The sequence below is a fragment of the Triturus cristatus genome, chromosome 3_1, assembly GCF_964204655.1.
Source record: "Triturus cristatus chromosome 3_1, aTriCri1.1, whole genome shotgun sequence".
Lineage (NCBI taxonomy): Eukaryota > Metazoa > Chordata > Amphibia > Caudata > Salamandridae > Triturus > Triturus cristatus.
This window is the reverse complement of record NC_140583.1, coordinates 427,537,727-427,563,419: the sequence shown is the minus strand read 5'-3', so window position 1 is coordinate 427,563,419 and position 25,693 is coordinate 427,537,727. Positions and strand designations below refer to the sequence as shown.

Genomic DNA, 25,693 nt, shown 5'->3' with positions numbered 1-25,693 from the left:
CTGCCACTCTATCACAAGGATGATGTCATCAGTGATGTCATCAGTGATGTCATTTGAGATGTCATCAGTGATGTCATGAGTGATGTCACTGACCATGTCATGAGTGATGTAATATGTGACGTCATCAGCAGTGCATTGCGGGCGCGCGAGTTATAGTTAGCTGAACTAACTATAACGGGGGAATTTCAATGGTTTTTTACGAGTGAAATGTCCAGCTAACTATAACATGTGTGAAACCTTTGGTTTTTTCATTGAATTTCTAAGGTTTTTTAAATGCTAATTCCTAACTATAACGTGTGTGAAACCTATGGTTTTTTCAGTGAATTTGCAAGGTTTTTTAAATGCTAATCCCTAACTATAACATGTGTGAAACCCATGGTTTTTTCAGTGAATTTGCAAGGTTTTTAAAATGCTAATTTCTAACTATAACGTGTGTGATACCCATGTTTTTTTCAGTGAATTTGTACGGTTTTTTAAATGCAAATTTTTTTTTGTCATTATTTGTAACCCTTTGTATAAAATAATATATGTACTATATCCTGCATTATGGAAAGGTTTTTTTTTTTAATTTATTTATTTTTTTCCGTGCGCGTACGGTAAGCTGACGGTACGCGCTTCGTACGTCATAAGTACGGTGCGCGTACGTGAGTGACGTACGCGTACACCCGGAAGCAACGTCGCGGGTACGCAGGGGCGTGTAATGCGCATGCGCGATTGTGACATACGCGCTGCGTAAGCGCACCGTAAGCGTCACGTGCGCGCACGGCAGGTCATGTGACTTACAAAGAACACTTTTTATTGGTTGAAATTACTTTCACTTCCAGAAACTTCCCACACCACACCCATTCCCCTCATTACTGCTTGAAAGAACACTTTTCATTGGTTGAAACTACTTTCAGTTCCAGATTCTTCCCACACCACACCCATTCCCCTCATTTCTGCTTGTGATTCTCTAGGAGCAGGAGCTGGATTGACATTGGGATACAATGGCAGAACAGCAGACCTCTTCTGAGAGTGAGGCCAGCAGCACCACCATGATCCAGAGAAGGAGGAAACAAAAGACTTCTTTTGTATGGGAGTATTTCACTTTTCCAGAGGGGGAGAAAAAGGTGAATGCTCCATTGGTCACTTGCAAACTTTGTGGTCGTGTTTTATCAAGAGGAAATCCAAGGAGGAAATACTCCTTTGGAAATCACTCTATGAAGAGACACCTCCAGGACAGACACCCAAGGACCTTTGCTCGACATGCTGAAGAAAACCCTTCAGTAAGTCACCAGAGCCCAGCCTCAGATGCTCAGCCGAGTACATGATCGGCAGCTCAGCTGAGCCTTTCCTCTGATGTGGGAGCATCACCTTCTTCTTTTCCTGTGGACATCAACCCTCGATTTGGGAGGGTTGAAATGAGGTGTACAAGATGTGGTGGTCTTATTGTTTTTGGGGAGATCAGTCTTCCCCTTATTAACAATAAGATAGACCAGCATGTTTGTAGACGCTCATAATACTCCCATTCTTTCTTTCCTCCATCCCTGTATGAACCCAACGGCTCTTATAAGAGCCAACCTTACCTCTCAACTTTTTTTTTATTTTTTCTTTGAAACTTTTTTTTATTTTTTTTTACCGTACGCGTACGGTAAGCGTATTTTTTTTTTTTTTTTAAAAACACTAAAAATCAATTACCACATCTCAAGATCCTTGAGAAATTAATAACTAATTTTTTAAAATCTTTTAGAGATAAAGTGGACCAGACCACAAAGTATGCAAGTGACCAATTGAGCATTCACCTTTTTCTCCCCCTCTGGAAAAGAAAAATACATTATGAATCCACTTTTCAGATTCTGAAAACAGCACATGTCCAAACTGCTTTTTCAGACCACCACCATGTGTAACCTGGGTGGCTGCCTACATCCCAGCAAGGGCAACCAGCCTTAGTGATGCTGAATGTATTTGCATTACTGGCTGAAACCTCAAACCCCACTTGCTTGTAAATACTGTGCATGATTCCACATGGTAAGCAGCTGGGTGTGTGCTAAGAGTCTGCTTCTGCACCAAAAAATGACTCCCCCTTTTTACTACTAATGCAACAATGAAATCACCAGAGCAGTACACAATAAATCTCTGCCTGTAATTCCTATATGCACACAGAGTCATATTTTCACATTAGTCACAAAACGAAATTTCTTTGCCAATTTGAAAGCACATTTACTGCTCTTTTTTTTGACAAGTGATAATCACTTTTACAGACTGACACATTATGAATCCACTTTTCAGATTTTTTTAATTGCACATGTCCAAACTGCTTTTTCAGACCACCACCATGTGTAACCTGGGTGACTGCCTACATTCCAGCAAGGGCAACCAGCCTTAGTGATGCTGAATGTATTTGCATTACTGAGTCCAACCTCAAACCCTTAAACTATTCTTTTTTTATACCAGTACACCTTAATTTATCGTGAAAACATAGTCCATATTATTTTACATGTTCCTCACATTTAAATTTCTCCCAAAACAGAAAATGATAAACACAACTTCAACAAAAGGAATTCCATTTCTATTATTCATTTCTTAATTTACCATATACATCCCCTCTCAAACTCTAAACTCACCTTTAAAATTAGTTAGCTGTGAAAGAAATGTGGCACTCAAACAGCAGATTATCAGAGCCAGGATCTCTTTTCTTTACACCTCTCTCCTATTCTCTTTCTATTGGTTGAAAACCAACCCTTTTCCAAAAGTACCCTTCCCCCAACTTGACTTCTGCCTAGTACCCTTCCCCCAACTTGACTTCTGCCTGCTACCATAGCAACAGCTCATGGAACACTGCTGTGTGGAGTTAGGTCAGAAGTGCGCCAAACAATGTTTCAATTCCACAGAGCAAGAGTGCTTGACTTTTCAAACCTAACAGCAAATCCAAAGTACTGTTCTTTGGTAACACATTTTTCTGTACCAATACAAAACATGCTTCTATTAATTTACACATGCAGCCTAGTTTTTATTCTAGAATGGTATGAAACAGCCAATCAGTTCTTTTTTTTATGAAAAAAATATGTATGCCTCCATTTCCAAACTGTCTTTCATTTCATTTTCCCATTCTACTGAATTACACCTCCTGAGTGCATCCAGATCTCCTTGGAAGATGTTCACAGTGTGGATTGTTGGGCACAGCTATGTCTTCTGGAGTGAAAAGTATGCAGAGAAAACAGGTATGGTGAGAGACCTTGCTTTGCCAAATGTAGACATTAAATGGATTGGTCAGAGAGGGTTAAAGTGGCACCAATTGATGCCATTGGTGAAATCCTTCATGCAAATCCAACACCCTGACCTCATAATAGTGCACTGTGGTGGCAATGACCTAGGCACTTTGACTGGGGTAGGTCTGGAAATGCTTATGAAGGACACCTTTGCACAACTGTTTTCACTTTTCCCTAAAACTGCCTTTGTGTTTTCTAACATATGCCAAAGGCAAAAATGGAACTGGTCCAATCATTTCTGTCCGCAGATTGACAAAGCAAGAAAGCACGTCAACAAATCTGTTTCTGCTTTCCTCCGTGACTATGGTATGGGTTCCATTTACCACAACAACTTGCGTTACGACATGCAAGACATTTATAGAGGAGATGGTGTACACTTCAATGATGAAGGGAACAGAGTCTTCCTCTTGAACCTTAGACTCTGCATCGGTACTTACTTGTAGGTACCACTAAAAAATCACTTCATAAACACAACGGCTCTTTTTAGAGCCCCCTAATATCTAAACACTTAAATCTGAATTTTATTTCTCTTTTTATTTTTTTTTTCTACCGTACGCGTACGGTAAGCTTACCGTAAGCTTACCGTACGCGTACCCCGCGATTTTTAAAAAAAAAATAATAAATGTTTTCTTTGAACTTTTCTGTCCTTCTTTGACCCCCTTACAAATGTTAGTGGGTCTGTAACTCTCCACCTTGCCCCCTTTTCAAGATATCACTCTTTTTTTTCTGAGTGAAAAACACGAAATGGCGGCCGCCGCTTCCTGGTTTCGACCGATTCGAATGTTTACTAAGATCTAAGGGCCAATCAGAATCGCGCTCGCGCACGCCACCGTACGCGTACGGTAAGCGCACCGTAAGCGCACGGTAAGCTGCCACAGATATATATATTGATTAAAAGGCTATTTTCTCAGATTCTACTGAACAGATTTACACCAAACCTACAAAAGGCACTTCCTTGACCTAGGGACTACCTCTCTGCCAAATTTCTAGTAATTCTGTTCAGCCGTTCGGGCTGTAGCCCTGTCTAAAGGTCCTATGGAAAAATGCATGGGAAAAACGCGTTTTGGGACCCCCCTTTTATCTCAGCCCCCGCTTGACGAATCCCCCCGAGACTTTCAGGGTAGGAGCGGAGCGTAGCGCCCCACCTATTTTGAGAAATTCGCGAGGATTCGTCGACCGGCGCCAAAGTTATTCCAAATAGAATGTTGCGGATTTCCTATGGAAAAGGGGTCCTAACTATAACTACCTACTGGCGACCGCCAGTAGGTAATATATATCCTAAATGTTTCTTCTCACGAAACCTCAACTTTTCTCATATTCATGTATAAACCTACATTTTAGTAAAAAAGCTACTCCTTTCGGGTATGTTGGCCCGTCATTGAATTGACCCCTGATAGCAGGTTCTTTATGTAATATCTTATAATGACGTGTAGCACTTACTAAGTAATACTACCTCCTCGTATGCAAGCTTGTTCAAAATTGGACTCCTTAGTTCACTTAAGCCATTGGCTTTCTTGCACTGTGAGCGACTGCATTTGTGAGTGACTGCATTTGTCTGATCACATGTGGTGAAAAAGAAGTACACTTCAGTGTCCGAGTTGATGGGCGAATATTTTACTTTGCTAAAGCCTTTTTTCTTTTAATTAGGTATCCTTTTTATGAGAAAAAAACAATTGGATTCATCGTTGTGTGTTTAGCTATGTCTTTAGGTTACAGTAATTTAAAGTTAATAAAAAAACATAATTTACTGTTTATAGGGTTGGTATATCTGTTCTACATACACCTGTCTGGCTGGTAGAAAGCACCTGTACTATTCCATCACAATTTTTTCGACAGTTTTATTTCTATGGAACATTTTTATTACTAGCATCTGGCCACTATGTTAAGGCTGCAGCATGTTTTCTTTTTCTTTTTTGGGCAGGTTCTTTACAATAATAAAGAAAAGAAATGAACCCTCTCACCAGCAGGCCAATGCCAGACCGATTGGCTTTGCTAATGATTGGTTGCATTTAATTTTGGGAAGAGAATGTGCAAAGAATCATCTCATAGGTTGAGGAGACTTGGAGTTGCCCCAAGTATTTCCTAAGTGCTATACTCCAGATCCCACAACACTGTGGTCCCGCCCCTCCACCCACTCAAGCTACCAGAACTGCTCCTTCTTTCCCTTTTACTGAAAAGTCCTGTTAAAGAGAAATCTCTAATACCCATCACATGCTTTCATTTCTCACTGTCCATTCGTGTCAGGACGCCACTCATGGGCACGTTGCTATTTACCATTTGATGCAACATTGTACCATATTTGTGCTCAACAAATTGATAAATACACGTGCATAAATATGCATTTGTACGTACATTCTGTGAGTGTCGAAAATATCTGGGCTGTCTTTGTTAAAGGGGACATATATCCGAGGTAAGCAGCCTATCTTGACACACACACGGTGGGGGATTGTGGACCTTTCAGAAATATTCAACTCACTGATGCATGGGCGCAATGGAAGGTGGAACTGGAACTGAAGCGTATGAAGGAACTGACATGATTTTGCTTGAGGCGCTGAGTGCTTGATGTATGAAAACTCTTATTGTAAATGCAAAGCACCCTCCCATAATCTCCTCTTTCAATAAACTGCCTTTACAAGTGGCTCAGTGTTCATGCGAGCACGCTGCCAAGGTGGATGCCAGCATCTGCTTTCTTGCCTGTGGCAGTGCCCTCCCCATGTGTATGCATCGAGGCTGGCTATACTTGGCTCCTTCAGGTGATCTCGGTGCACACGGCAGTCATCTGTTTTCCTGGAGCTGCTGAGGAGACCCTAACTGTGTCTTGTGTTTGCCCTCTTCTTTAAATAGAATTTAATGCATGAGTGCCTCAAAATATTCTTTATCTGCAGAGCCCATATGTCCACAGATCTGCGTGTAGTAAATCACAGATGAAGAGTGCTGAGCTAGAGAACACTTTGAAGTAATTCACGTGCTGAGTTGCGGGGTACCCTCACCTTAATTTACATGTATCGCGCGTGCAGTGCTAATTTGAGCTGAGATCCAATGTATCACTATATTACACGGTTTATGGAGTGCTACCCTGCTCCATTTATTTTTCCCGGTGTCAGTCCTGCTGTGCCCCAGCTAAAACTCAGTTTTCGTTTTTTGCCCGGATAGACAGATCCTGCTCGAGACAAATCCTGCTGACAAGGGCCGGGCTGGCCATAGTGGGCAACGGGCGTTTCCCTGGTGGGCCGGAAGCGTTGGGGGCGGTTTTGGACTGGTGGGGGCCATTTTTGTTACTGGGGGCAGGTTTTGCAGCAGTGTTGCAAAATCAGCCCCTTTTAACAAAAGCACAGCAGCAGTGTACCCGCCAGCTGCCGCCCCCTTCCCCCGGGCGGGTCGGATGAAATTGCCAGGGCTGGTTTGCGATCACAGTCCGGTCCTGCTGCTAAGCAGAAAATGCAGCAAAGCGGAATATTATAACAATATTCAGTATATAGTTATTCGTTTTCTATAGCGCTCCTGCACTAGGGAAAGTATACATTTAAAAACAGATACACGTTTCATATTAACAGGTAATTGGACAAAACCAGATAAGGGGTGAATAAGGTAAACAGAAGAGTATACTTATTTCAGGTATGACTGAAACATATAGACTGTCAAATGTTGTTTGCATGACAAGGGAAATCGATCCATTGAAAGAGAGTTCCACCAAGGGTTTTCCGCTCCTGCAATTGATTGTAGTTAGGCCTGCGCAATTTTGAACTTAGGTGCTTCTAAGTGTAAGTCATTCCAGCTTCTTAATCCTCTTTGCACCCCTGAGATGTTGAGTAGCTGAGTCATTTATGAGGAATTGTTCAGACAAAGGGCTTTGTGTGTTCATTATACTATTTTAAATTAGATTGTTGCTTCAATTAGTAATCGGTGTAGACACCGTCTGTGCGAATTAGCACCAATAGAGCTCTTTATGTATTCTGGCCCTAGATGTGAGTAAAGCAGGGTTATTGGTTGAGGGGGGTGGCAACCACAATCCTTGTCATGGTGAACCACAAAAGTCACCAACTTAGCCTGTGCACCAAAGTGGTCAGGATTAACTTAGAGGCAATGTGTAAAGTGTTTATGTTGAACTTAAACAGTAATAAAGTGACCACACAGCACAAAAAAAAATACCAAACCTACCTAGAAAAACATAGAATACATGTTAATAAACGAATACCAAAGTGACTTGAATCCAATCAGTAGACTCAGAGTTATGACTGTTTAAAGTTTTTAGTGAAATCTAATACCTAAAAGATCAAGCAGCAACCACAGGTATCTGGTCCGTTAGACCGGGTCAAAATCCAAAGTTAAGGCAAACTAATAGGGAGCGCGGGTTTAATGCAAGAGGTTGATTGGGCCTAGTCTTCACATACCTTTGGACTTAGAAAAATATGTGTAGAAAAGTTCCTGAGAAGTTATAGTTCAGTGGGACAAGGCAGCAGGCTGTGCCCCAGGAGGATAAGTTGATGCTGGGGAGCCATGAAAAAGCTAGACTTCCAAGCCAGGTATGTCATCGTTGTTGATGAGGAGCAAATCATCGTCTAGCCCAGTGGAGAGTTTTACCTTGGGACTTAGACAACGTTTTGGAGGTTGAAAATCTCCAGTGGGACAAAACGTTAAGCTGTAGCTGAAGAGGACTCCAAGAGGCCAGACACTTTAAAGGGAGGTCCCGCTGAACAGGATGTGCTGCTGCAGAGAAGAATATAGCTGGTGCTACTGCAAAGTCAGGCTGACCGGTGATGTGTCTGGGGGAGCACCCTATCCTACCCACACATTTGGTTCTGGAAAGATCTTTAACTCCCTTGTCAAGGCTCCCAGAAGTCTGGGATGACAAAAGACTGAGTTCAGGTTCCTTTGTGTGTGCTGTAGGCAAGCTCCTTTGACGTGTAATTGGGGCAGGGAACAGCTCTGGCCCCAGCATTCCTTGTAGGACAGTCAATCTTGTGCACACCTAATTCCCTGTATGTCCCTCTGTCAGAGGAATACACAAAGCCCAACCGCCATTCACTGTCGTATGACCCAGGACACTGACAGAAGGCACAAATGGTGAGGACAGGAAAATGCCAACTTTCTAAAAGTACTTTGAAGAGACAAGGGCACCAAAGTGTATCTGAAAGGAACCTTGGGTGTAAGTATATGTCTAGGAACAATGGTACCTCACAACAAGAAATTCATTTTTTTGTTTAAACACAGAGATACAATGACATCTATTTTTATATATCAAAATTGAATATTTATATTTTAATACACTAAATAAAAACATATATAAAGACATATAAAGTGGGATCATTTACAGCAAACAAAAAGGAGGTTGCCAAACTCGGCAATTAATCATGTTGGCCAGAGTGCAAGTAGGCATTGTCGGCTAAGCAACATACGTATTAGCACCATAGCACTTTGTGCTTACTAAACATTTTGGGACTGTCAATGTGCTTTAGTCAACAAAATTTAGATCCCTTAACTAGATAATGGGATCACCATCAGGACATTAAATTGATGCCTGAGAACTATAGTCGCTGCAAGGCAAGAGGAAGGGGAGAAACAGAGAAAGAGAAAGAAAAATGTAATAAAAGAAATTAAGAGCAAGACGTAGGCACATGTAAAAGTAAAGCATGCACTAGTGGAGAACTTTCTAAAGGTGGCATTTCGCAATTGTGACTTAAAGTCCGACTTTACCATTAAAAAGGACTTCCAATTAAAATTCATTTGAGTCCAAACAGTTTGTGTCTACCTGCTCCCAAACCAAAGTTAGCACTTATTAAATGTAATAAGTTAACCCAGTTTCAATAGAAGAGTTAGGCCTTACAATAGTGAAAAACTTTAGGAGTTTTTCACTACCAGTGCATGTAAAACGTAAACCCACGTGTCCTACTTTTTAATGAAAATACACCCACCCTATGTGCCTTTAGGGCCTATGTTAGGTGCGACATATGAGTATTAAAAGGAAGGTTTGGCCTGGCAAAAGGTTTATTTTGCCAAGTCGAATTGGCAGTTTAAAGCTTCACTAAAGGCTGCAGTGGTAGACCTGAGAAATGTTTTAAAAGGCTACTTTAGTTGATGGAACAATGAGTGCTGCATGCCCACTAGTAGCATTTCATTTTCAGGCCTTGGTTACATACTGTACCATGTAGTACCATTCACTAGGGACCTAGAAGTAAATTACATGTACCAATTAGGTGTTGGCCACTTTTAGTGAGTTTTAGGGAGAGAGAACACAAGCAGTTTCCTAATGCCGAGAAAATGAATTCAGCAAAGAAGGAGGGGTGAATTCAAAACGTTTGGGAGTGACCTCGCAGAGAGGACCATGTCCAACATGGATGATACCGCTTCATGTAATCTACATGTCATAAGAATAGAGTCAGACCTTCCAGTAACATAGATGTACCACAGTCATGCTTGTGTTAATCATTAAATTACTTCAAATAGTGCTTGATGTTGGATGCTAAAACGTAATTAAAAAACAGTAGCGCACCATAAGGAGAATAGGAAGCAGGTTTTTCCTCTATAAAGTAGAGACGGATAGTACTGACTGAAAAGCTCTTTATGAAAAGCCAGAGTAGATCATGGATAGAATAGGAGAGGAGATCAAACTTTTAAAGTCTTCACACCTGTCATGCTGTAGCAATTTGTATGTGCTGCATTTTGTTATTTGGCAAATAGTATATATGTTCAAAACAATGAAGCAGGGCACACTGGCTAGGTCCCAAGTTTAGGTGGAGAGCAGCTCCTTTTTATGGAGCACCCTACAACACCACCGACGGTCTGAACCTGCTTAACTGAAATATCTGTTTCTCTAGCAGGGTTTTTAAGCATAGGATTAGCACAATGCTATCAGGGCCGGACTGGGATCCCAAAGCAGCCCAGGCAATGTTGGCAATCAGGCCTGAATGCCTTCTGCGCTCAACTTGAAAGTGACAAAACCTTTTGCCATTTTTACAGCAAAGTCATTAAGCATAGCTTTTACACAGTGCAAGAGCTGGAAAATGACAAAAACCTTTTACCACTCCAGGCACAGTATTACCATTTTTGACTGTTACAATATCATCAAAGTCATCCTGGAATGAATAATCAAACCCTTGACACGTGTTTTGCTATAGTTAGAGCCCATCAGAAGAGAGGTATAGGTTTGTCTAGACACAAGGGCGTACCCAGTGTAATTGAAAACAATACCCTTTCAGGCTTAGAATTCCAAATAAATTATGCAAAAAAGGAAGAAGGGAACTCTGAGCAGTTCCCAAGTTTATATGGAGCACCCTACAAGACAACTGACACTCTGAATTTGCTCACCGGAAAAACATGTTTTTCTAGCATAGTTTTTAAGCAGAGGATTAAAACAATGCCACCCACACTGAGCTAGAAAGTGACAAAGCCTTTTGACCAGCCGCGGTCGGTAGTAAGAGTAACTGCAGGGCGGTGACGTGGGGAGGCGGAGGGGCAGGGTGGGGGGTAGTAAACTATGGATTACGGAGGTTTACAGGTAAGTTTACATATAAATTAATAAAACAAATTTCGTTGCGTGCACTGCATCCCCAAATGCGATGCAGTGCACGCAACGAAATTCGTTTTATTAATTTATATGTAAACTTACCTGTAAACCTCCTTAATCCATAGTTTACTAACCCCCACCCTGCCCCTCCTCCTCCCCACGTCACCTCCCTGCAGTTACTCCTACTACCGACCGCGGCTGCTTTTGACATTTTTACAGCAAAGTCTTGGATTAGTAAAATACTATCCTGGCCAAAGTATAATGAATAAAAGTCACCCTGACACATGTTTCGCTCTAATTAGAGCTCATTAGAGAGGTATATCTTTATCCAGACACAAGGGAGCCTCCAATATATGTCCAGACATTACCCTTTCAGGCTTAGAGTGCCACATAACATTTGTAAAAGAAGAAGCAGGGAACTCTGAGTAGTTCTCGAGTTTAGGTGGAGATCAGTTCCTTTATATGGTGTACCCTACAACACCACAACTCTTTGAATCTGTTCTTGTCAAATGTCTGTTTTTGTATCAGAGCTTTTGAGCATAGGATTAGAACATTGCCATCCATGCCCAGCTATGAAAAAGCCATTTGTCCTTTTTACTGCAAAGTCTTTAAGCATAGGACTAGGACAGTGCTAGCTACATCAAGTTGAACAAGCATTGGCATAGCCAAAAGGTCTCGCCTTTGGGACCTAAGTGTTTAGCCATGCAACAGTTGCATAACTAAACACTTATAAGGTCGCAAAAGCGAGACCTATTGGCTATGCCAAGCGGCCGTGCGGCCGCGAAAGTGAAAGTGATCGCGATGCGCTCAAACATCAAAGCGGCCGTGAAAGTGAAAGTAATCGCGGTGAAAGCAGCGCGCGCGCCCGCGCACATACACTGTAGGTCTAGGCTGGCCTGGTAGCACTTTTTGGTGCCCTCTCAATAAGTCTCATCAGGCGAGACTTAAAAATGACAAAAGTCTTCTAACACTCCAGGCACAGCATTACAGCTTTGGATTGGTAAAAACCATCCAAGCAACCTGAAATGAATAAAACCAACCCCTGACATGTGTTTTGCTCTAAATATGTATATGTATATGTATATATATATTTTCAAGGTATGTAGATGTGGATTTAAGAATAATCACTCCTTACTTCATGTTATCCTTGCAGAGAGAATTCATGTTAAAACTGAAGCACATACTGTTGGCTGTTATTGCGTGGTTGTATTTTTTGTGAACATTTGTAGCAATTTACTTTTGAGATGTTTCTATTCCGATGCCTTCTAACTAATATATGTGACCTATTTTTGCATTTGTAGACCCAATGTTTGCGGAACACGCTACAGTGCATATTGCTGTCCTGGGTGGAAAACCTTACCTGGTGGAAACCAATGCATTGTCCGTAAGTTCACTTTTAAAACCATCATATCTTCAAATACTTTGTTCCTTTCTCATTGGTTTTATAGGAGACATTGAATTTAGCCATGATTCGTTTCATGCGCAATCCTTTAGTAAATACCTTCAAATGAATAATTGTTACTAGTCTTACCTCGATAAAAGTTTCATTTTTTTAAATATATTGAGGCCTTTTCACAAAAGTAATTTTGGCTGTATTTTGGTTTACGACTAAAAGTATATCATTTTCACATGCCATGAATTCATACAGGAAGTCTTGGTATGAGTAAATGCATTTTTTACAGTGTATTTTGCTGCCACAAGTGTGGAGAATTCTCCAGCCGTTCAAAGGTAGGTTTGCCTTGAAAGTTTGGGAACTCCCCCAAATACTTTTGTGAGCATTCCAAATTCTGATCTGACCTCTAGCTATCCTGGAAATAGTTGGAGATTTAGTCAAGCCAGTTTACTCCAGTCACAGGCTAATGTATCTCCCCTTCTCGTATGGGAATTGGATGTGATAGCCCACAGATGTGCTGGGCGTGAAGAGGAAGAAGTTTGTCCGTGGGAAAAAAAATTTGCCCGTGGAGAAATATTTTTACATTTGCACAGGAGGCTCTATTCCACCATGAGGAAATTACGATAAATAAAATTCTGCACAGGAGGAATAGAACCTGTGGGGCATGTGACAAGACATTCCAGTGCTATGTGTACTACTTGGAATATTGATAAATTGAAAAAAGTAGTAAATCTGCTCTGTTCATAGGGGTACTTCTATTGGAGTTGATAGAGCTTTTTCACGAATAGAGCCCATTGTATATTTTGAACCGGACATAATTATGTGATGGACAGGCAAATTATGTGGTTACTTGAGTAACTGAGCTCATCTGGTTCATAAACATTTTACTATAGATTTTCTCATTTTAACCACACCTCCTGAGTGTATACAGGCATGAGAAAGCAATGGCTCCAATGTCTAAATCTTAGTCCCTCCAACAGAGTTCTCGAGGACCAAATTCAGAATTGCATTTTAGTTTCCTATAATTAGTATTCATTATATACATTTATAAAAAATGGATTGTAGTTTCACAGAAACTGCTTTCACTGCTGACATGGCAGAAACCACTCAATGCTACCTGGTCCTGGAAACCATGGAGACACGAAGAACTGGCCAGCATTTTGTTTTTACAACAGTTCTTAATTGATAAAAAAATAAGACACCCACAAACGTTCAAGAAATACCTGTTACAATAACCAAACAAAATCTAATAACATAGTCTATCAGAGTGTTGGTTGAATAGCAGATAGGCAGTGGATAAGACAGAACACTACTCACTGTTGATACAATAATGACTTACATTTTTTATTTTTTTATTTATTTTATTGGCATTTCACAAAAAATGGCAATACAAGAGTACATCAGCAGTAGTATACATAGATGCTTTGGGTTCGTTTCAACCATTATGTACCTGTTTAACCATGCTTTACAACATTATCGCATACAGAACTTCCTGTGTTATTGCATAAATTGATACCATATTTCGCGACCAGATTCTTGGACATGCCTTTTATTTCAACGTAACTACCTCAACACCCTCGCCCAGCGGACGTTCCTTGGATTTTTATTGCATAGCATATTATCATAGATATAATTCCAATTTTTGTGTGTTATATGAATTTTGTGAGCCAATTGTCTCGGTCTGTGAGTTCGTATTTGGCTTAGTCTGTAGGTCATTTATCATCAATGACCATGCTAGGAGATTGTCCACCAGTCTTTCATCTTTCCTAACTAGTTTCATTCTTACACACTCAGCAGTGGCCCATTCACACATATCTTTGACCATCTGTCTACCCTTGGGACGTTGGTCTTCGCCATTCAATCGCAATGTGTCTTTTTGCCATAATTAAACCCAGCAGAACAAATTTCCTGCTTAGCTTCTTATTTTTAGGTGTAGGAAGCAGCCCCAGTACCACAGTCCGTATCTCTCTCGGGATTTCCCACGCTGATGCCGTTTTTAGGTCTCGCCTAGTGACGCAGCGCATGCGTTGCTCGCTTGCTAGATCTATTGTCTTCGTCTTAGCTTCTGAAGCGGGGTGGAAGCTCCACCCATGCTTCTGATTGGCGCGGGTCCAAAATGCATGATTTTCATTGGAAGGGAGGCATGTTTTGTTGCCTCCCTGTCTCCTGCTCACCGTGCCTGCCCGGACAGGCGATGTGCACGCGTAGGGCTCGCGGCGTTTCAGCACAACGTGCACACGCGTTTACTACTCTGCTCGTCTCCACCCCCCATTTCCTCCTTTTGAACTTCCTCTGCTGCGAGTGTGATTACGGACCACCGACCGACCACCTTGATTTCCGTTCTTTGTGCGGTTTGCTGTGCCTCGTTTCTGCAGTCTGTGGTTTGAATGCTCACCTCCTCTGGTCCATCCCACCCACCTGCCCGCGGCGCCTCAGTGAGCTGTACACTCGAACTCATGTAGGTCTGTTATCTGCGCGCCTTTTCGATATGTGCACTATTCGTCACGTATCTCTTGTTTATAATTAAAATAACCCGTTTCTTAAGTAGCAGTTGGTAGCACTGATTTTCTCGGTTCCATTGGGCTGTAACTCACGGGTGTTGGGACCTGCCTCGCTTTAAGCGCCCTCGGGGAAATGAAAGACTCCACTGGCCTGCCAGTGTTTACAGCACTGCAGCTCCTACACAAAGCGGAGCAAGGTGTGCCTCAGCCCGCGGATGATGGCGTCACATACCGAGACCTCTGCGCCAGCTGTGCTGACCATTCGAGCTAGCTTACTTAAATTCTGCTCGGCAGGCCGTGCCAGGTGCTTGAACCCACTGAGCTGTTTTACTGAAACTGTAAACCCCCAGGGGGATTGCGGCAGTGGGTAGATTAACCGATTTAGCAATCTTAACAGTTGTAACTGAGGCCAAAGGATGCTGTTGCTCAACACATGTTTCCTCAGCTGGCAGGAGTGAGGGCACAGGAGAGGGGCGGGAGCGGCAGTGTAGCTCAATGAGTGCGGATCGGAGGGGGCAGGTGGTTAAACAGGGTGAAGCAGGGAACCATGACAATCACTACTACTGCCTAAACGTTCTCTGTCCATTAAACCGTGCTGAGGACAAACTTCATCCGGACTGTTTTTGTACTAAATATCGCCTGCGGCTATCTCACTCACCTGCTGTTCTCCCTTTCTTTCTCGCTCCATTTCCTTCCTCTTGCTTAGTTTAACATCCTTTCTTCTTTTGCTCACGGTCTTTACCTTTTGCTTCTTACTGACTCCCTGTCCATTTCAATTCTGACCTTTGCATCTGTTCTCTATAATACTCTTTCCCTCCGTCCCTCTCTGCCCTAATATCTTCTGCTCTCCACATCTTTCCAACTCTACCTCATTTCGCTCCTCACTCCTCTTCCACTTCGCATTGTCTTTCTTTTTAGCCTCCTTCTGCTTCTTTACTATTTGGTCCACCTTTCACAATCCTACTTCTGTTCCCCCTCTTCTTCAATACCCTTTCTGGGTAGTTTCTTCAATTTGTACTCAATATTCCGGTCTTCCTTTCTTAACTTTTGCACTCTTTTCTTCCCTCAGTTCACTGCCCTTCTCTGGCAAGAGGGAGTATTCTGTACCTCAGTCAATAAATTTTCCTGCCTCGGTGTTTCATACGCAGCGTTTGACCAATAAATGTATGCTCTGGTGAACCGTTTTTATTCATTTGTTTTGAAAAACTGCAAGCGGTGCATAAATATGCACTTTGTACGTATAGTTCTTGCTTACGAGAAGCAAGGCTGGCAGTAAAAGAGACTGCGAGCCTTGCTTCTCGTAAGCAAGGACTATAAGTACAAAGTGCTTGTTTACTCACAGCTTGCAGGTTTTCAAACGCATAAATAAAAAGCATTGTCATTTACAATGCCAATAGATGATAATCTCGCAACTGCGAGACCTATTGCATCGCAAATGCTTGTTATTTTTTGCCACACTTCTTCCCAGAATTGTGTCACGTGGGGGCATGCCCAAACTACATGTACAGAGTCCACCTCTGCTTGCCTACACCTATGGCATTCTCCTGATCGTTCTGGGTATATTTTGCTTAGGGCCTTTGGTGTGAGGTAAGCTTGATGACTGTATATTGTATAAGTCTGAAACGTGCATTGGAGCAGCCCAGTTTTACCCCTTCGTGTATCTTCTCCCATTGTTTCTCTGTGATTTGTCCTCCTGTCGCTTCCTCCCAGTTCGGTTGCACAGTGGATTTCTTGGCAAGTCCTCCCTAATTGTCCTGTATTAGTGTTTTATCATGTGGCGACCTTCTACCATGCCCAACATTACTTGTAGGGTTCTCGTTATCGGGGGATTCTCTGGTAACAATGGCCAAATCTCTCTGGCCACTTGTGAAATCTTAGCATATTGTAGGAATTGCCCCATTTCCAACTCGTATGTACCTTCCGCATTTTCCCACGTGAGGAACTGGCCATTGTAGTATAGGTTATCCATCAGCATGCATCCACCTGACTTCCACTTGTGTACCGACATTGACTCTGCGATCTTAGGAAATCCTGGAACCACCCACAAAGGTGCATCGAGCGCATATGGTGCGCGCTTCACCACTCTTCTCACCGTATTTTCCCATGTCTCCGCCACATGCCTGGTAAGGTACGGAGATGACCAGGGATTACCTCTCCCATGCATTAATAGCTCGGGCAGTGACCCTCCCTTATAGGATCCAGGAGCCTTTTTTCACAATTGTCCAGGTCAACCAAACCAGTGAATTCCATGATGTAATTGTGAGGCCATATAGTAATATTCAATACAAGGGACTTCTACCACCCCCCCAACTGCCATAGTCTCTGTAATGTTGAAAGGCTAATACGCTTGCGTTTATTGCCCCACAGTAGTTCTTTTAGCAGGGTCTCTGTTTGAAAACATAATGCGGAATTTTATAAAATTAATTTTGTAGAACGCACAACCAGCGCGGCACTATGACCATTTTTGTAATTGCAACCTTGCCCATCAAAGATAAAGGCAGGTCTTTCCAGAAACTCACCGAGTTCCGTACTCCCTCCAACACCTTGCCTACTTTGAGCTCTAGGAATCTTCCCACCGGTTGAGCCAGAAGCATAACCCAGGAGGGTCCTCAGTTCATGGCAGCCCCACTTCCGGTATTGTTTTCACTGGTTGGTCTATCAAACATCCCATAGGGAGCACCCTCGATTTTTGGGGGGTCACTCGGAGACCTGACACCACCCCAAATTCCTCCAATGCCCTTAGCAGGGTTGGTATTGCCTCTTGTGGTTGTTGACAGTACAAAAGGGTATCATCAGCGTACATTGAGACTATATAGTTGGCGCAGCCCACTTTTATTCCCCATGCTTCCAGGCGGGTTTACAGCACACAAGCCAATGGCTCCATTGCCATGGCGAATATCAGAGGCGAAAGGGGGCAACTCTGCCTAGTGCCCCTCTTCAGCTGGAACACCTCCGAAACTCTACCTTCCACTTTAACCCTGACCCTCGGCGAAGCATAGAGTAACTGCACCCAATTGATAAACGCTGGTCCCACAGCCATTTTTGCAGCATGGCCCAAAGGGCCAGGACACAGAGTTGAACGCATGATGTCCAGGAGAACCAGGGCGTATTCTTCCCGTCTCAAACCTGGATCGTGCCATACATGAGTCAAGAGTCTTAAATTAAGCATTGTATTGCGGCCTGGGATAAATCCCGATTAGTCCACGTGAATCAAATGTGCCATATATGGTAGCAGTCTACCCGGCAGTTTTCCGCTCAGCACCTTCACGTCTATGTTTAAAAGGGAAATCGGCCTGTATGAGTTTGGTTGTGTAGGGTGCCTGTCTGGCTTTGGGATCATTATTACCAGGGCTTTACACATAGAGTCCGGTATTTGTTTCGTATGTAGCGGTTCATTATATACTTCCACCAGTTTGTCTGCCAGTATAGGTGCGTATTGTTGTTAAAATTTCTGCCGGGAGCCCATCATTCCCGGGTGATTTCCCGGACTTTAAGCGTTTTATGGCCCCCAGCACTTCTGCTCGCTTGATCGGGCCCACTAGTATCTCTTCCCTATCTTGCTCTAAGTCGGGCAATTCCACTGAGGCCATGAACTCTGCAATTGTGGTGTCCAGAGGTTCGGCTCCCTGCGCATAAACTTTAGTCAGGTGACTGGCCAAAAGTTCTGTGATTCTTGTTTGTGTGTAAGTCATTTTCCCCTCAGCATCTTGCAGTTGCAGTATTAGTTCCGTGGATCATTCTCATCTCAGTAATCTAGCTAATAGGGTGCCTGACCTATCCCCCTCCCGGTGCAACCTCGGACGATACACCGTATGGTCGTAATTCTCTAGATGTTTCCTTGTCTCCAATAGTTCAGCCTTCACCCCGTGCCATTCTTCAAGTATTTGTGGGTCAGCATATAGTCTCTTTTCTAACCTAGGCAAGTTACACTCATGTTTCTTCATATCGTTTAATTGTTGTTGCCTTACCCCATATGTCATGTGTATACATGCACCCCAGAGTATCACCTTTGTGGCTTCCCATTCGTATGCTCTATTCGTGGCCGTCTCCCAATTTTCCTCAAAGTATTTTGTTCTAGCCACGAGACTGCTTTCTCAAATGGAGGGTCCTGTAATGCCTCAGTTCGGAGGAGCCACATACGTATGGCCGCTCTGGGTTTCTGGCTCTCAAAGCTGATCAAATTCTGTGAGTGATCTGAAATATACCTTGCTTGATATGTTACCCCCTTCACGTACCTTGCTAATGTTGGTGAGATGAAACAATAGTCCAGTCACCTGAATGTGTTGGTGGCTGGTGTATGGCAGGAGAATGTTTTTTGTGTAGGGTTACCTTCCTGACATATATCTAGAACACGGATACTCATAGTACGGCCCGGGGGCCGCCAGCGGCCCGGCAAGCCTTCCTTGGCGGCCCGCAGACCTTGCAGACATCGTACCTGTGCTTGTCAGCAAACACCGTCAAGCTATGGGGGCCGGGTGATTCTTTTAAAGACCATTCACTTGCTAATGAGGCTTTGTTGTATTTCACCTCTTCTTAGCGCCCCTGCATCTCCCCTCTGATTGAGAGGAGATGCAGGGGCGCCAAGAAGAGGTGAAATACAACAAAGCCTCATTAACAAGTGAATGGTCTTTAAAAGACCTGTGAAGTACTCGGTGCGGCAGTGGCTGTGTGCGCCCGGGAAGCAGCCTCAGCCCAGGGTGACACACGCGTGGGGGGGGTGAGGTGACAGAGGGTGAGGAGGACAGCAGGGTGTGACAGCAGCGGGTGAGGTGACAGAGGGAGACAGACAGAGGGAGACAGATGGGGACAGAGAGAGGGAGATGGAGGGAGGGAGACAGAGACAGACGGAGGGAGACAGAGAGAGGGGGACAGAGAGAGAGGGAAACAGAGAGAGGGAGAAACAGAGAGAGGGAGTAACAGAGAGAGGGAGAAACAGAGAGAGGGAGAAACAGAGAGAGGGAGACAGACAGAGGGAGACAGACAGAGGGAGACAGGCAGAGGGAGGGAGACAGAGAGAGGGACGGACAGAGGGAGACAGGGGGACGGACAGAGGAAGGGAGACAGAGGGAGGGAGACAGAGGGAGGGAGACAGAGGGAGGGACGGAGACGGAGGGAGGGAGGAAGACAGAGGGAGGGAGGGAGACAGAGGGAGGGAGATAGAGGGAGGGAAACAGAGAGAGGGAAACAGAGGGGGACGGACAGAGGGAGGCTGACAGAGGGAGACAGACAGAGGGAGACAGAGGGGGAGGGGGACAGATAGAGGGAGACGGAGGGAGACAGAGACAGACGGAGGGAGACAGACGGAGGGAGACAGAGACAGACGGAGGGAGACAGACGGAGGGAGACAGACAGAGGGAGACAGACAGAGGGAGGGAGATAGAGGGAGGGAGACAGAGGGAGGAAGACAGAGGGAGAGACAGAGAGAGGGAGACAGAGAAAGAGGGAGACAGAGAGGGAGGGAGACAGAGAGGGGGAGACAAGCAGAGTGAGTGAGACAGAGGGAGACAGAGAGAGGGACATAGAGAGAGGGAGACAGAGACAGACAGAGGGAGACAGAGGGAGGGAAACAGGGAGCGAGAGGGAGGGAGACAGAGAGAGAGAAAGAGGGAGACAAGCAGAGTGAGTGAGACAGAGGGAGACAGACAGACAGAGGGAGTCAGAGGGAGGGAGACAGAGACAGACAGAGGGAGGGAGGAAGGCAGGGAGAGAGAGAGGGAGGGAGAGAGAGAGGGAGGGAGACAGAGAGAGAGAGAGGGAGACAAGCAGAGTGAGTGAGACAGAGGGAGACAGGGAGGGAGAGAGGTAGAGAGAGAGTGATAGCGAGAGGGAGGGAGATAGAGAGAGAGAGAGAGAGAGAGAGAGAGATAGAGAGATAAATAGAGAGAGAGATGTGTGTATACCGGGTCTGGTGGCTCAGTGGACAAAGGCGTCCGCTGCAGGGGCCTGTGTTCAACCTCATGGGCATAGTTATTTTTTTGTTGTTCTAGCCCCGTCCCCTCACCCTATTGCCCCGCCCCCACCGGTGCGGCCCTTGGCCATAAACCACACTGTAAATTTAGCCCCCGAGAGAAAGTTTGTGAGTACCCATGATCTAGAAGATGCATTTCCTTTAACATGTCTGCCAGTGTTCCTGTTATATGTGGTTTAGTAAGTAGTCGAGGGGGTTCTCGGTCTAGATTCCCATCAATAACACAGTTTACATCTCCCAACATTATTATCGCCTCCCCCATGTACGGCGCAGCTGCTCTCATAACAGACAGGAAGAAATATGTCTGAATTCAGAGCATATACATTAATGATACACAATTCTTTCCCCTCCAATGTGCCCTGCACAATCACATATCGGCCTTCGGTGTCTATTGAGAGACTTGAATGGGACACCAGGTGCCGCCCATCTTAAGGCCCCTCTTGCAAATCCGGAATATGTAGAAGCAAATATCTGACCCCTCCATCTGAGTTTCATACACGGGATTGTATCCCCCACACATGAGTTTCTTTTAGACATGCAATCAACACTTTATATCTCTTCAAATATGCATAAACTCTTCTGCGCTTCTCATAAGCTGCCAATCCCCGAACATTCCCTGTGATCGCTTTTAATGCTAAACCTGACATTTCCACCAGTTTTCACCACCTCCAAGCAACACAACCTCCTCCTTCACAGACCACTTGTGTGGTTGAAATACCATTCTTCCGGACTTACCCAGGAGACTCAGGGTTCTCAAGGACATCCAACTTACGCCAACTGTGAAAATTAAACAAACATTCCCCTCCTCGCAACCCATGGGCAACCCAGCTACACTCCATACTTCTGTATCACAACAAGTCCGAGCTCACCGTGGCTGCGCCATGCCACCCTAAGTAACTTTTGCACCTACATTACAACTTAGAATGCTTTACTGCTAAGCTACTAGCAAGCAGACAGCTAGTCGGTGCAAGACACAGCCTCTAGCTCCCTGACCATGATCCGGTCCCTACCGGACGTGAGCCGGACCCCCCCCACCGGTGCCCCTCAGCTATTATCCCCAAACTCTCCATATTCCAAATCTGTTACATTATCCACATTGCAAGCACTTATTCAAAACATCAACATTAGAGTTCAGTGTCCCCGTTCAAGACGCATACGCGCCTGACAGGAGAGTGTCTGAAACCATATCTTGTGACCCCACCACAGAGTCCTGGTTCCCTTCTCGCTACAGAGTTCCGTTAGTATGCACTTGTATTCTTCCAGGGCTGCCCGCATGTTCTCCTTGAGTCTTACGGACCGTTCGGCCGTTATCATTTGCTCAACCTCCTCTGTGCCATGATCCATCAGCACTGCCTTGGGGGCCCAACCCCGTGTCCACCAGGCTGTCTCATCCACCCATGTTGTCGCTGCCTCTGCTGACATAAAAAAGTTTGATTTCCCTTTGTGCTCCACCCGCAATTTGGCTAGATATAACTCAGGCCAGCCTCCCTCAGTCTGCATTTCACCACTAGGAATGTTTGTCTTTGTTGTTGTACACGTTAAGTATAGTCGGGGAAAATGGCAATGTGATGGCTTTGGAAGGACAGTCTTCTTTTTGCTCTGGTGGCCTGAAGCATAATGTCCCGGACTCTATAGTTGAAGAATTGGGCTATAATCGCCTGAGGGGGGGGCACCTGGATGAGGGGGTCAGCCCCAATGCCCTGTGGGCTCGCTCAATGTTAAAAAACTTTGATAGCCTTTTAGGGGCAACTTCGTTAACGATCCACTCCTCCAAGAACAGGTCCACGGCTGGCCCTTCCACCTTTTCAGGAAATCCAATGAAACGCAGATTGTTCCTGTGTGATCTTCCTTCTGCGTCCCAGGAGCGTTCGTCTAGATGCGCCACTCCATGTTGTAAATGCTCCGATGAGTCACTGAGCGATCGTACTTATTGCTGCATAGTCTCCACGTTTTGTTCCGTAGCGGACACTCTGGCCGAGACCTTATGAAGATCGCACCACAACAGGTTCACCTCTATGGCCAGGGCATCGATTCTGTGTACTACGTCTTCTATGGATGATTGAATCGCCACCATAATCTCCGTCAGAGATGAGGACTTATCTGAAGGGTGACCCGTTGCATCTTCTTGCTCATCTGGATTCGCGGCTGCCCCGGCCGCATCCGGCGGGTATGGCTGTGCGTAGTTGAATATCTTATTAGTCTGCATCTTGCTAGTCTTTTCCTTTACCATTTCTGGGAGGTTTCAGGACCAGTATTCCCCTGTGAAGTGTGCAGCGTGTCCAGCCGAGGCTCGCGACCCCTTGGACTCCACACTGGTTCCCCAAGCGTCTGCTCCGTCAGACGATAAGTAGCTGTGGGCCTTCTCTGCTGACCCCCCCAGAGGCAATCACCATCAATAGTAATGTCTCGGGCTCCAACAAAGCATGTCAAACCACTTTTCCGTTGCTGCATCCCTCTTCCTTTAAGTGAGTGTGGGCCTTTAGGCAAAACTTATTGTGGGCAGTCATGCCCCACTCGTTTCTTTTTACCTGGGCCCCAGCCTTTTTATGTGCTTGCAAGTACTTTTGACTTTAACATATGAGGCCTTCCAGGGGGCACGCCCCGTATGTAGCACCTGGGCCCATCAGTACCATACCACAGCCCTTTTTCCTTGTACCTGCTTCTGTGTGTGGCAAAATGTTGTAGGTTCTCCTTCCTTCGCGGGCCGAGTGTACGCCTGACCGCGCACACTCCGCTACTTGTGAGGCGTTGTTGAGTGCCTTCTCACTATGTCCCAGGCTTCTTCCCACTATCGAAGCCGCCGGCTCTTTTTGCCCCTCAGCAGTGCACCCTCAAAAAACCCAAGGTGGATCCGAGGGACCTTAAGAACTTCCGGCCCATCTCCCTGCTTCCGTTCCCATCAAAGGTCATTGAGAAGACTGTCAACAGACAGCTGACCCGCTACCTCGAGGAGAACAGCATCCTGGATCCGTCCCAGTCCGGGTTCCGCAGCAACCACACTACCGAAACTGCCCTCATCGCCGCCACCAATGACATCAGGGCCCTGCTGGATAATGGCGAAACCTCAGCCCTCATCCTCCTGGACCTATCAGCCGTCTTTGACACTGTCTGCCACCGCACCCTACCCACACGCCTACACAACGCAGGGATCCGAGACAAGGCTCTGGAATGGACCACCTCCTTCCTCTCCGGCAGAACCCAGAGAGTCCGCCTCCCCCCTTTCCGTTCCGAAGCCACCGAGATCATCTGCGGCGTACCCCAAGGATCATCCCTCAGCCAGACATTGTTCAACGTCTACATGGCACCGCTCGCCCACATCGCCCAACTGCACAACCACAACATCATCTCTTACGCCGACGTCACCCAGCTGACCCTCTCCCTCACCATGGACCCCCTCACCGCCAAAACCAACCTCCACGAAGGAATGAAAGCCATCGCAGAGTGGATGAAGAACAGCTGCCTGAAGCTGAACTCGGACAAGACGGAGGTCCTCATCCTTGGCTCCACCCCCTCGGCCTGGGATGACTCCTGGTGGCCAACCACACTGGGTGCAGCACTAATACCCACCGACCACGCACGCAACCTGAGGTTCATCCTCGACTCAACACTCTCCATTACCAAGCAGGTCAACGCCGTCTCATCCTCCTGCTTCAACACCCTCCGCATGCTCCGCAAGATCTACAGGTGGATCCCCACCGAAACAAGAAGAACTGTCACCCAGGCCCTCGTCAGCAGCAGGCTGGACTACGGAAACGCCCTCTACGCAGGAGCCTCGGCCAAACTCCTGAAACGGCTACAATGCATACAGAACGCCTCTGCACGCTTGATCCTCGACATCGCCACAGCCACATCACACCCCACCTGAGAGACCTGCACTTGCTTCCCGTCAACAGGTGGATCACCTTCAAGCTCCTCACCCACACACACAAGGCACTCCACAACACCGGACCGGCATACCTCAACAGACGACTCACCTTCTACACTCTGAACCGCCGACCTCGCCACCGTCCCCCGCATCCGAAGAGCGACCACTGGCGGCAGATCGTTCTCCCACCTCACCCCCAAAACAGGGAACACCATCCCCATCCTCTTACGGCAGACCCAGGACCTACTAACCTACTAACCTTCAGGAGGCTACTCAAGACCTAGCTATTCGAGCAGTAGCAGCACCCCTCCCCCCCAGCACCTTGAGACCCTCACGGGTGAGCAGCGCGCTTTACAAATGTTCTGATTGATTGAATAAAGGGCAAGGTAGTGGGAGAAGAGTGTGAGGTGGAAAAAAAGGAAGAAAATCAATCAAGCACCAAGGACATTATTATCAATGTGTTCAATAAGTGGTGTCTTCAAAATAGAAGTCCTGGGACATCTAATCTGATTAAAAACAGTTGAAAGCAATGATTGTAAACCACCGGGCACTTGTTAACAACACCTACAAGACAACGTGGTGGTCCGTATTACATAGTTCACAGTGATACTCCATTTCCCATTCTCATAATGGGTGGATGCCTCTGTCTCTGTACTTCTGGTAGTACTTCTATGCAGTACTTAAGTTAAATGCAAAACAATAAAAATCTTAAAACAAGTTAGCAAAAGAGAGTAAACGCTATTAAACAAAATGATACTAAAATGACTAAGTTACCAAAATGAGAGGGGAATCAGATATATGAATTTTTAAAGTTTTAATTAGCACCAAGAAGCACTAAGTGTAAATGATAGTCAATGGTTACCTTAGAATAAGACCAAGGTGCAACTTGACGCTAAATGCAAGGGTGTGCCGGACGGATACACTAACCAGGTTTGTCCAGGTCAAAGAATTTACCTTCTGACTTTAATTCTTTAAGATCCAATCAATAACAAGAGTTAAGAGTACACTTCTAAAGGCCCATGATACCAGGGTGTCAGGCAAAAGACAACTGGAGGTTCAGTCAACGGCTAGTTGCCACTGTTCAGCTGGGCAGTTGCAAGAAAAGGTATCTTACAGTTTTTCATGTCCCTGTTGCTTTGACAGGAAGTCAGCCATCTGAGCTTGGAATGCACGTCTTTGTTCAGGGTAGAAGAAGAATAGCAGGTCCAGTCCTC

At 45.2% G+C, this 25,693-nt stretch overlaps 1 protein-coding gene across 1 annotated transcript in view; it reads left to right on the top strand.

Annotated features, from left to right (window-relative positions):
• FBN1 (fibrillin 1) overlaps positions 1 to 25,693 on the top strand; it is a 722,489-nt gene that overhangs the window by 127,883 nt on the left and 568,913 nt on the right. The window contains exon 2 of the mRNA XM_085644212.1: positions 12,054 to 12,136. Within this exon, the coding sequence (XP_085500338.1) occupies positions 12,054 to 12,136 (83 nt within the window). The remainder of the gene's footprint in view (positions 1 to 12,053; positions 12,137 to 25,693) is intronic.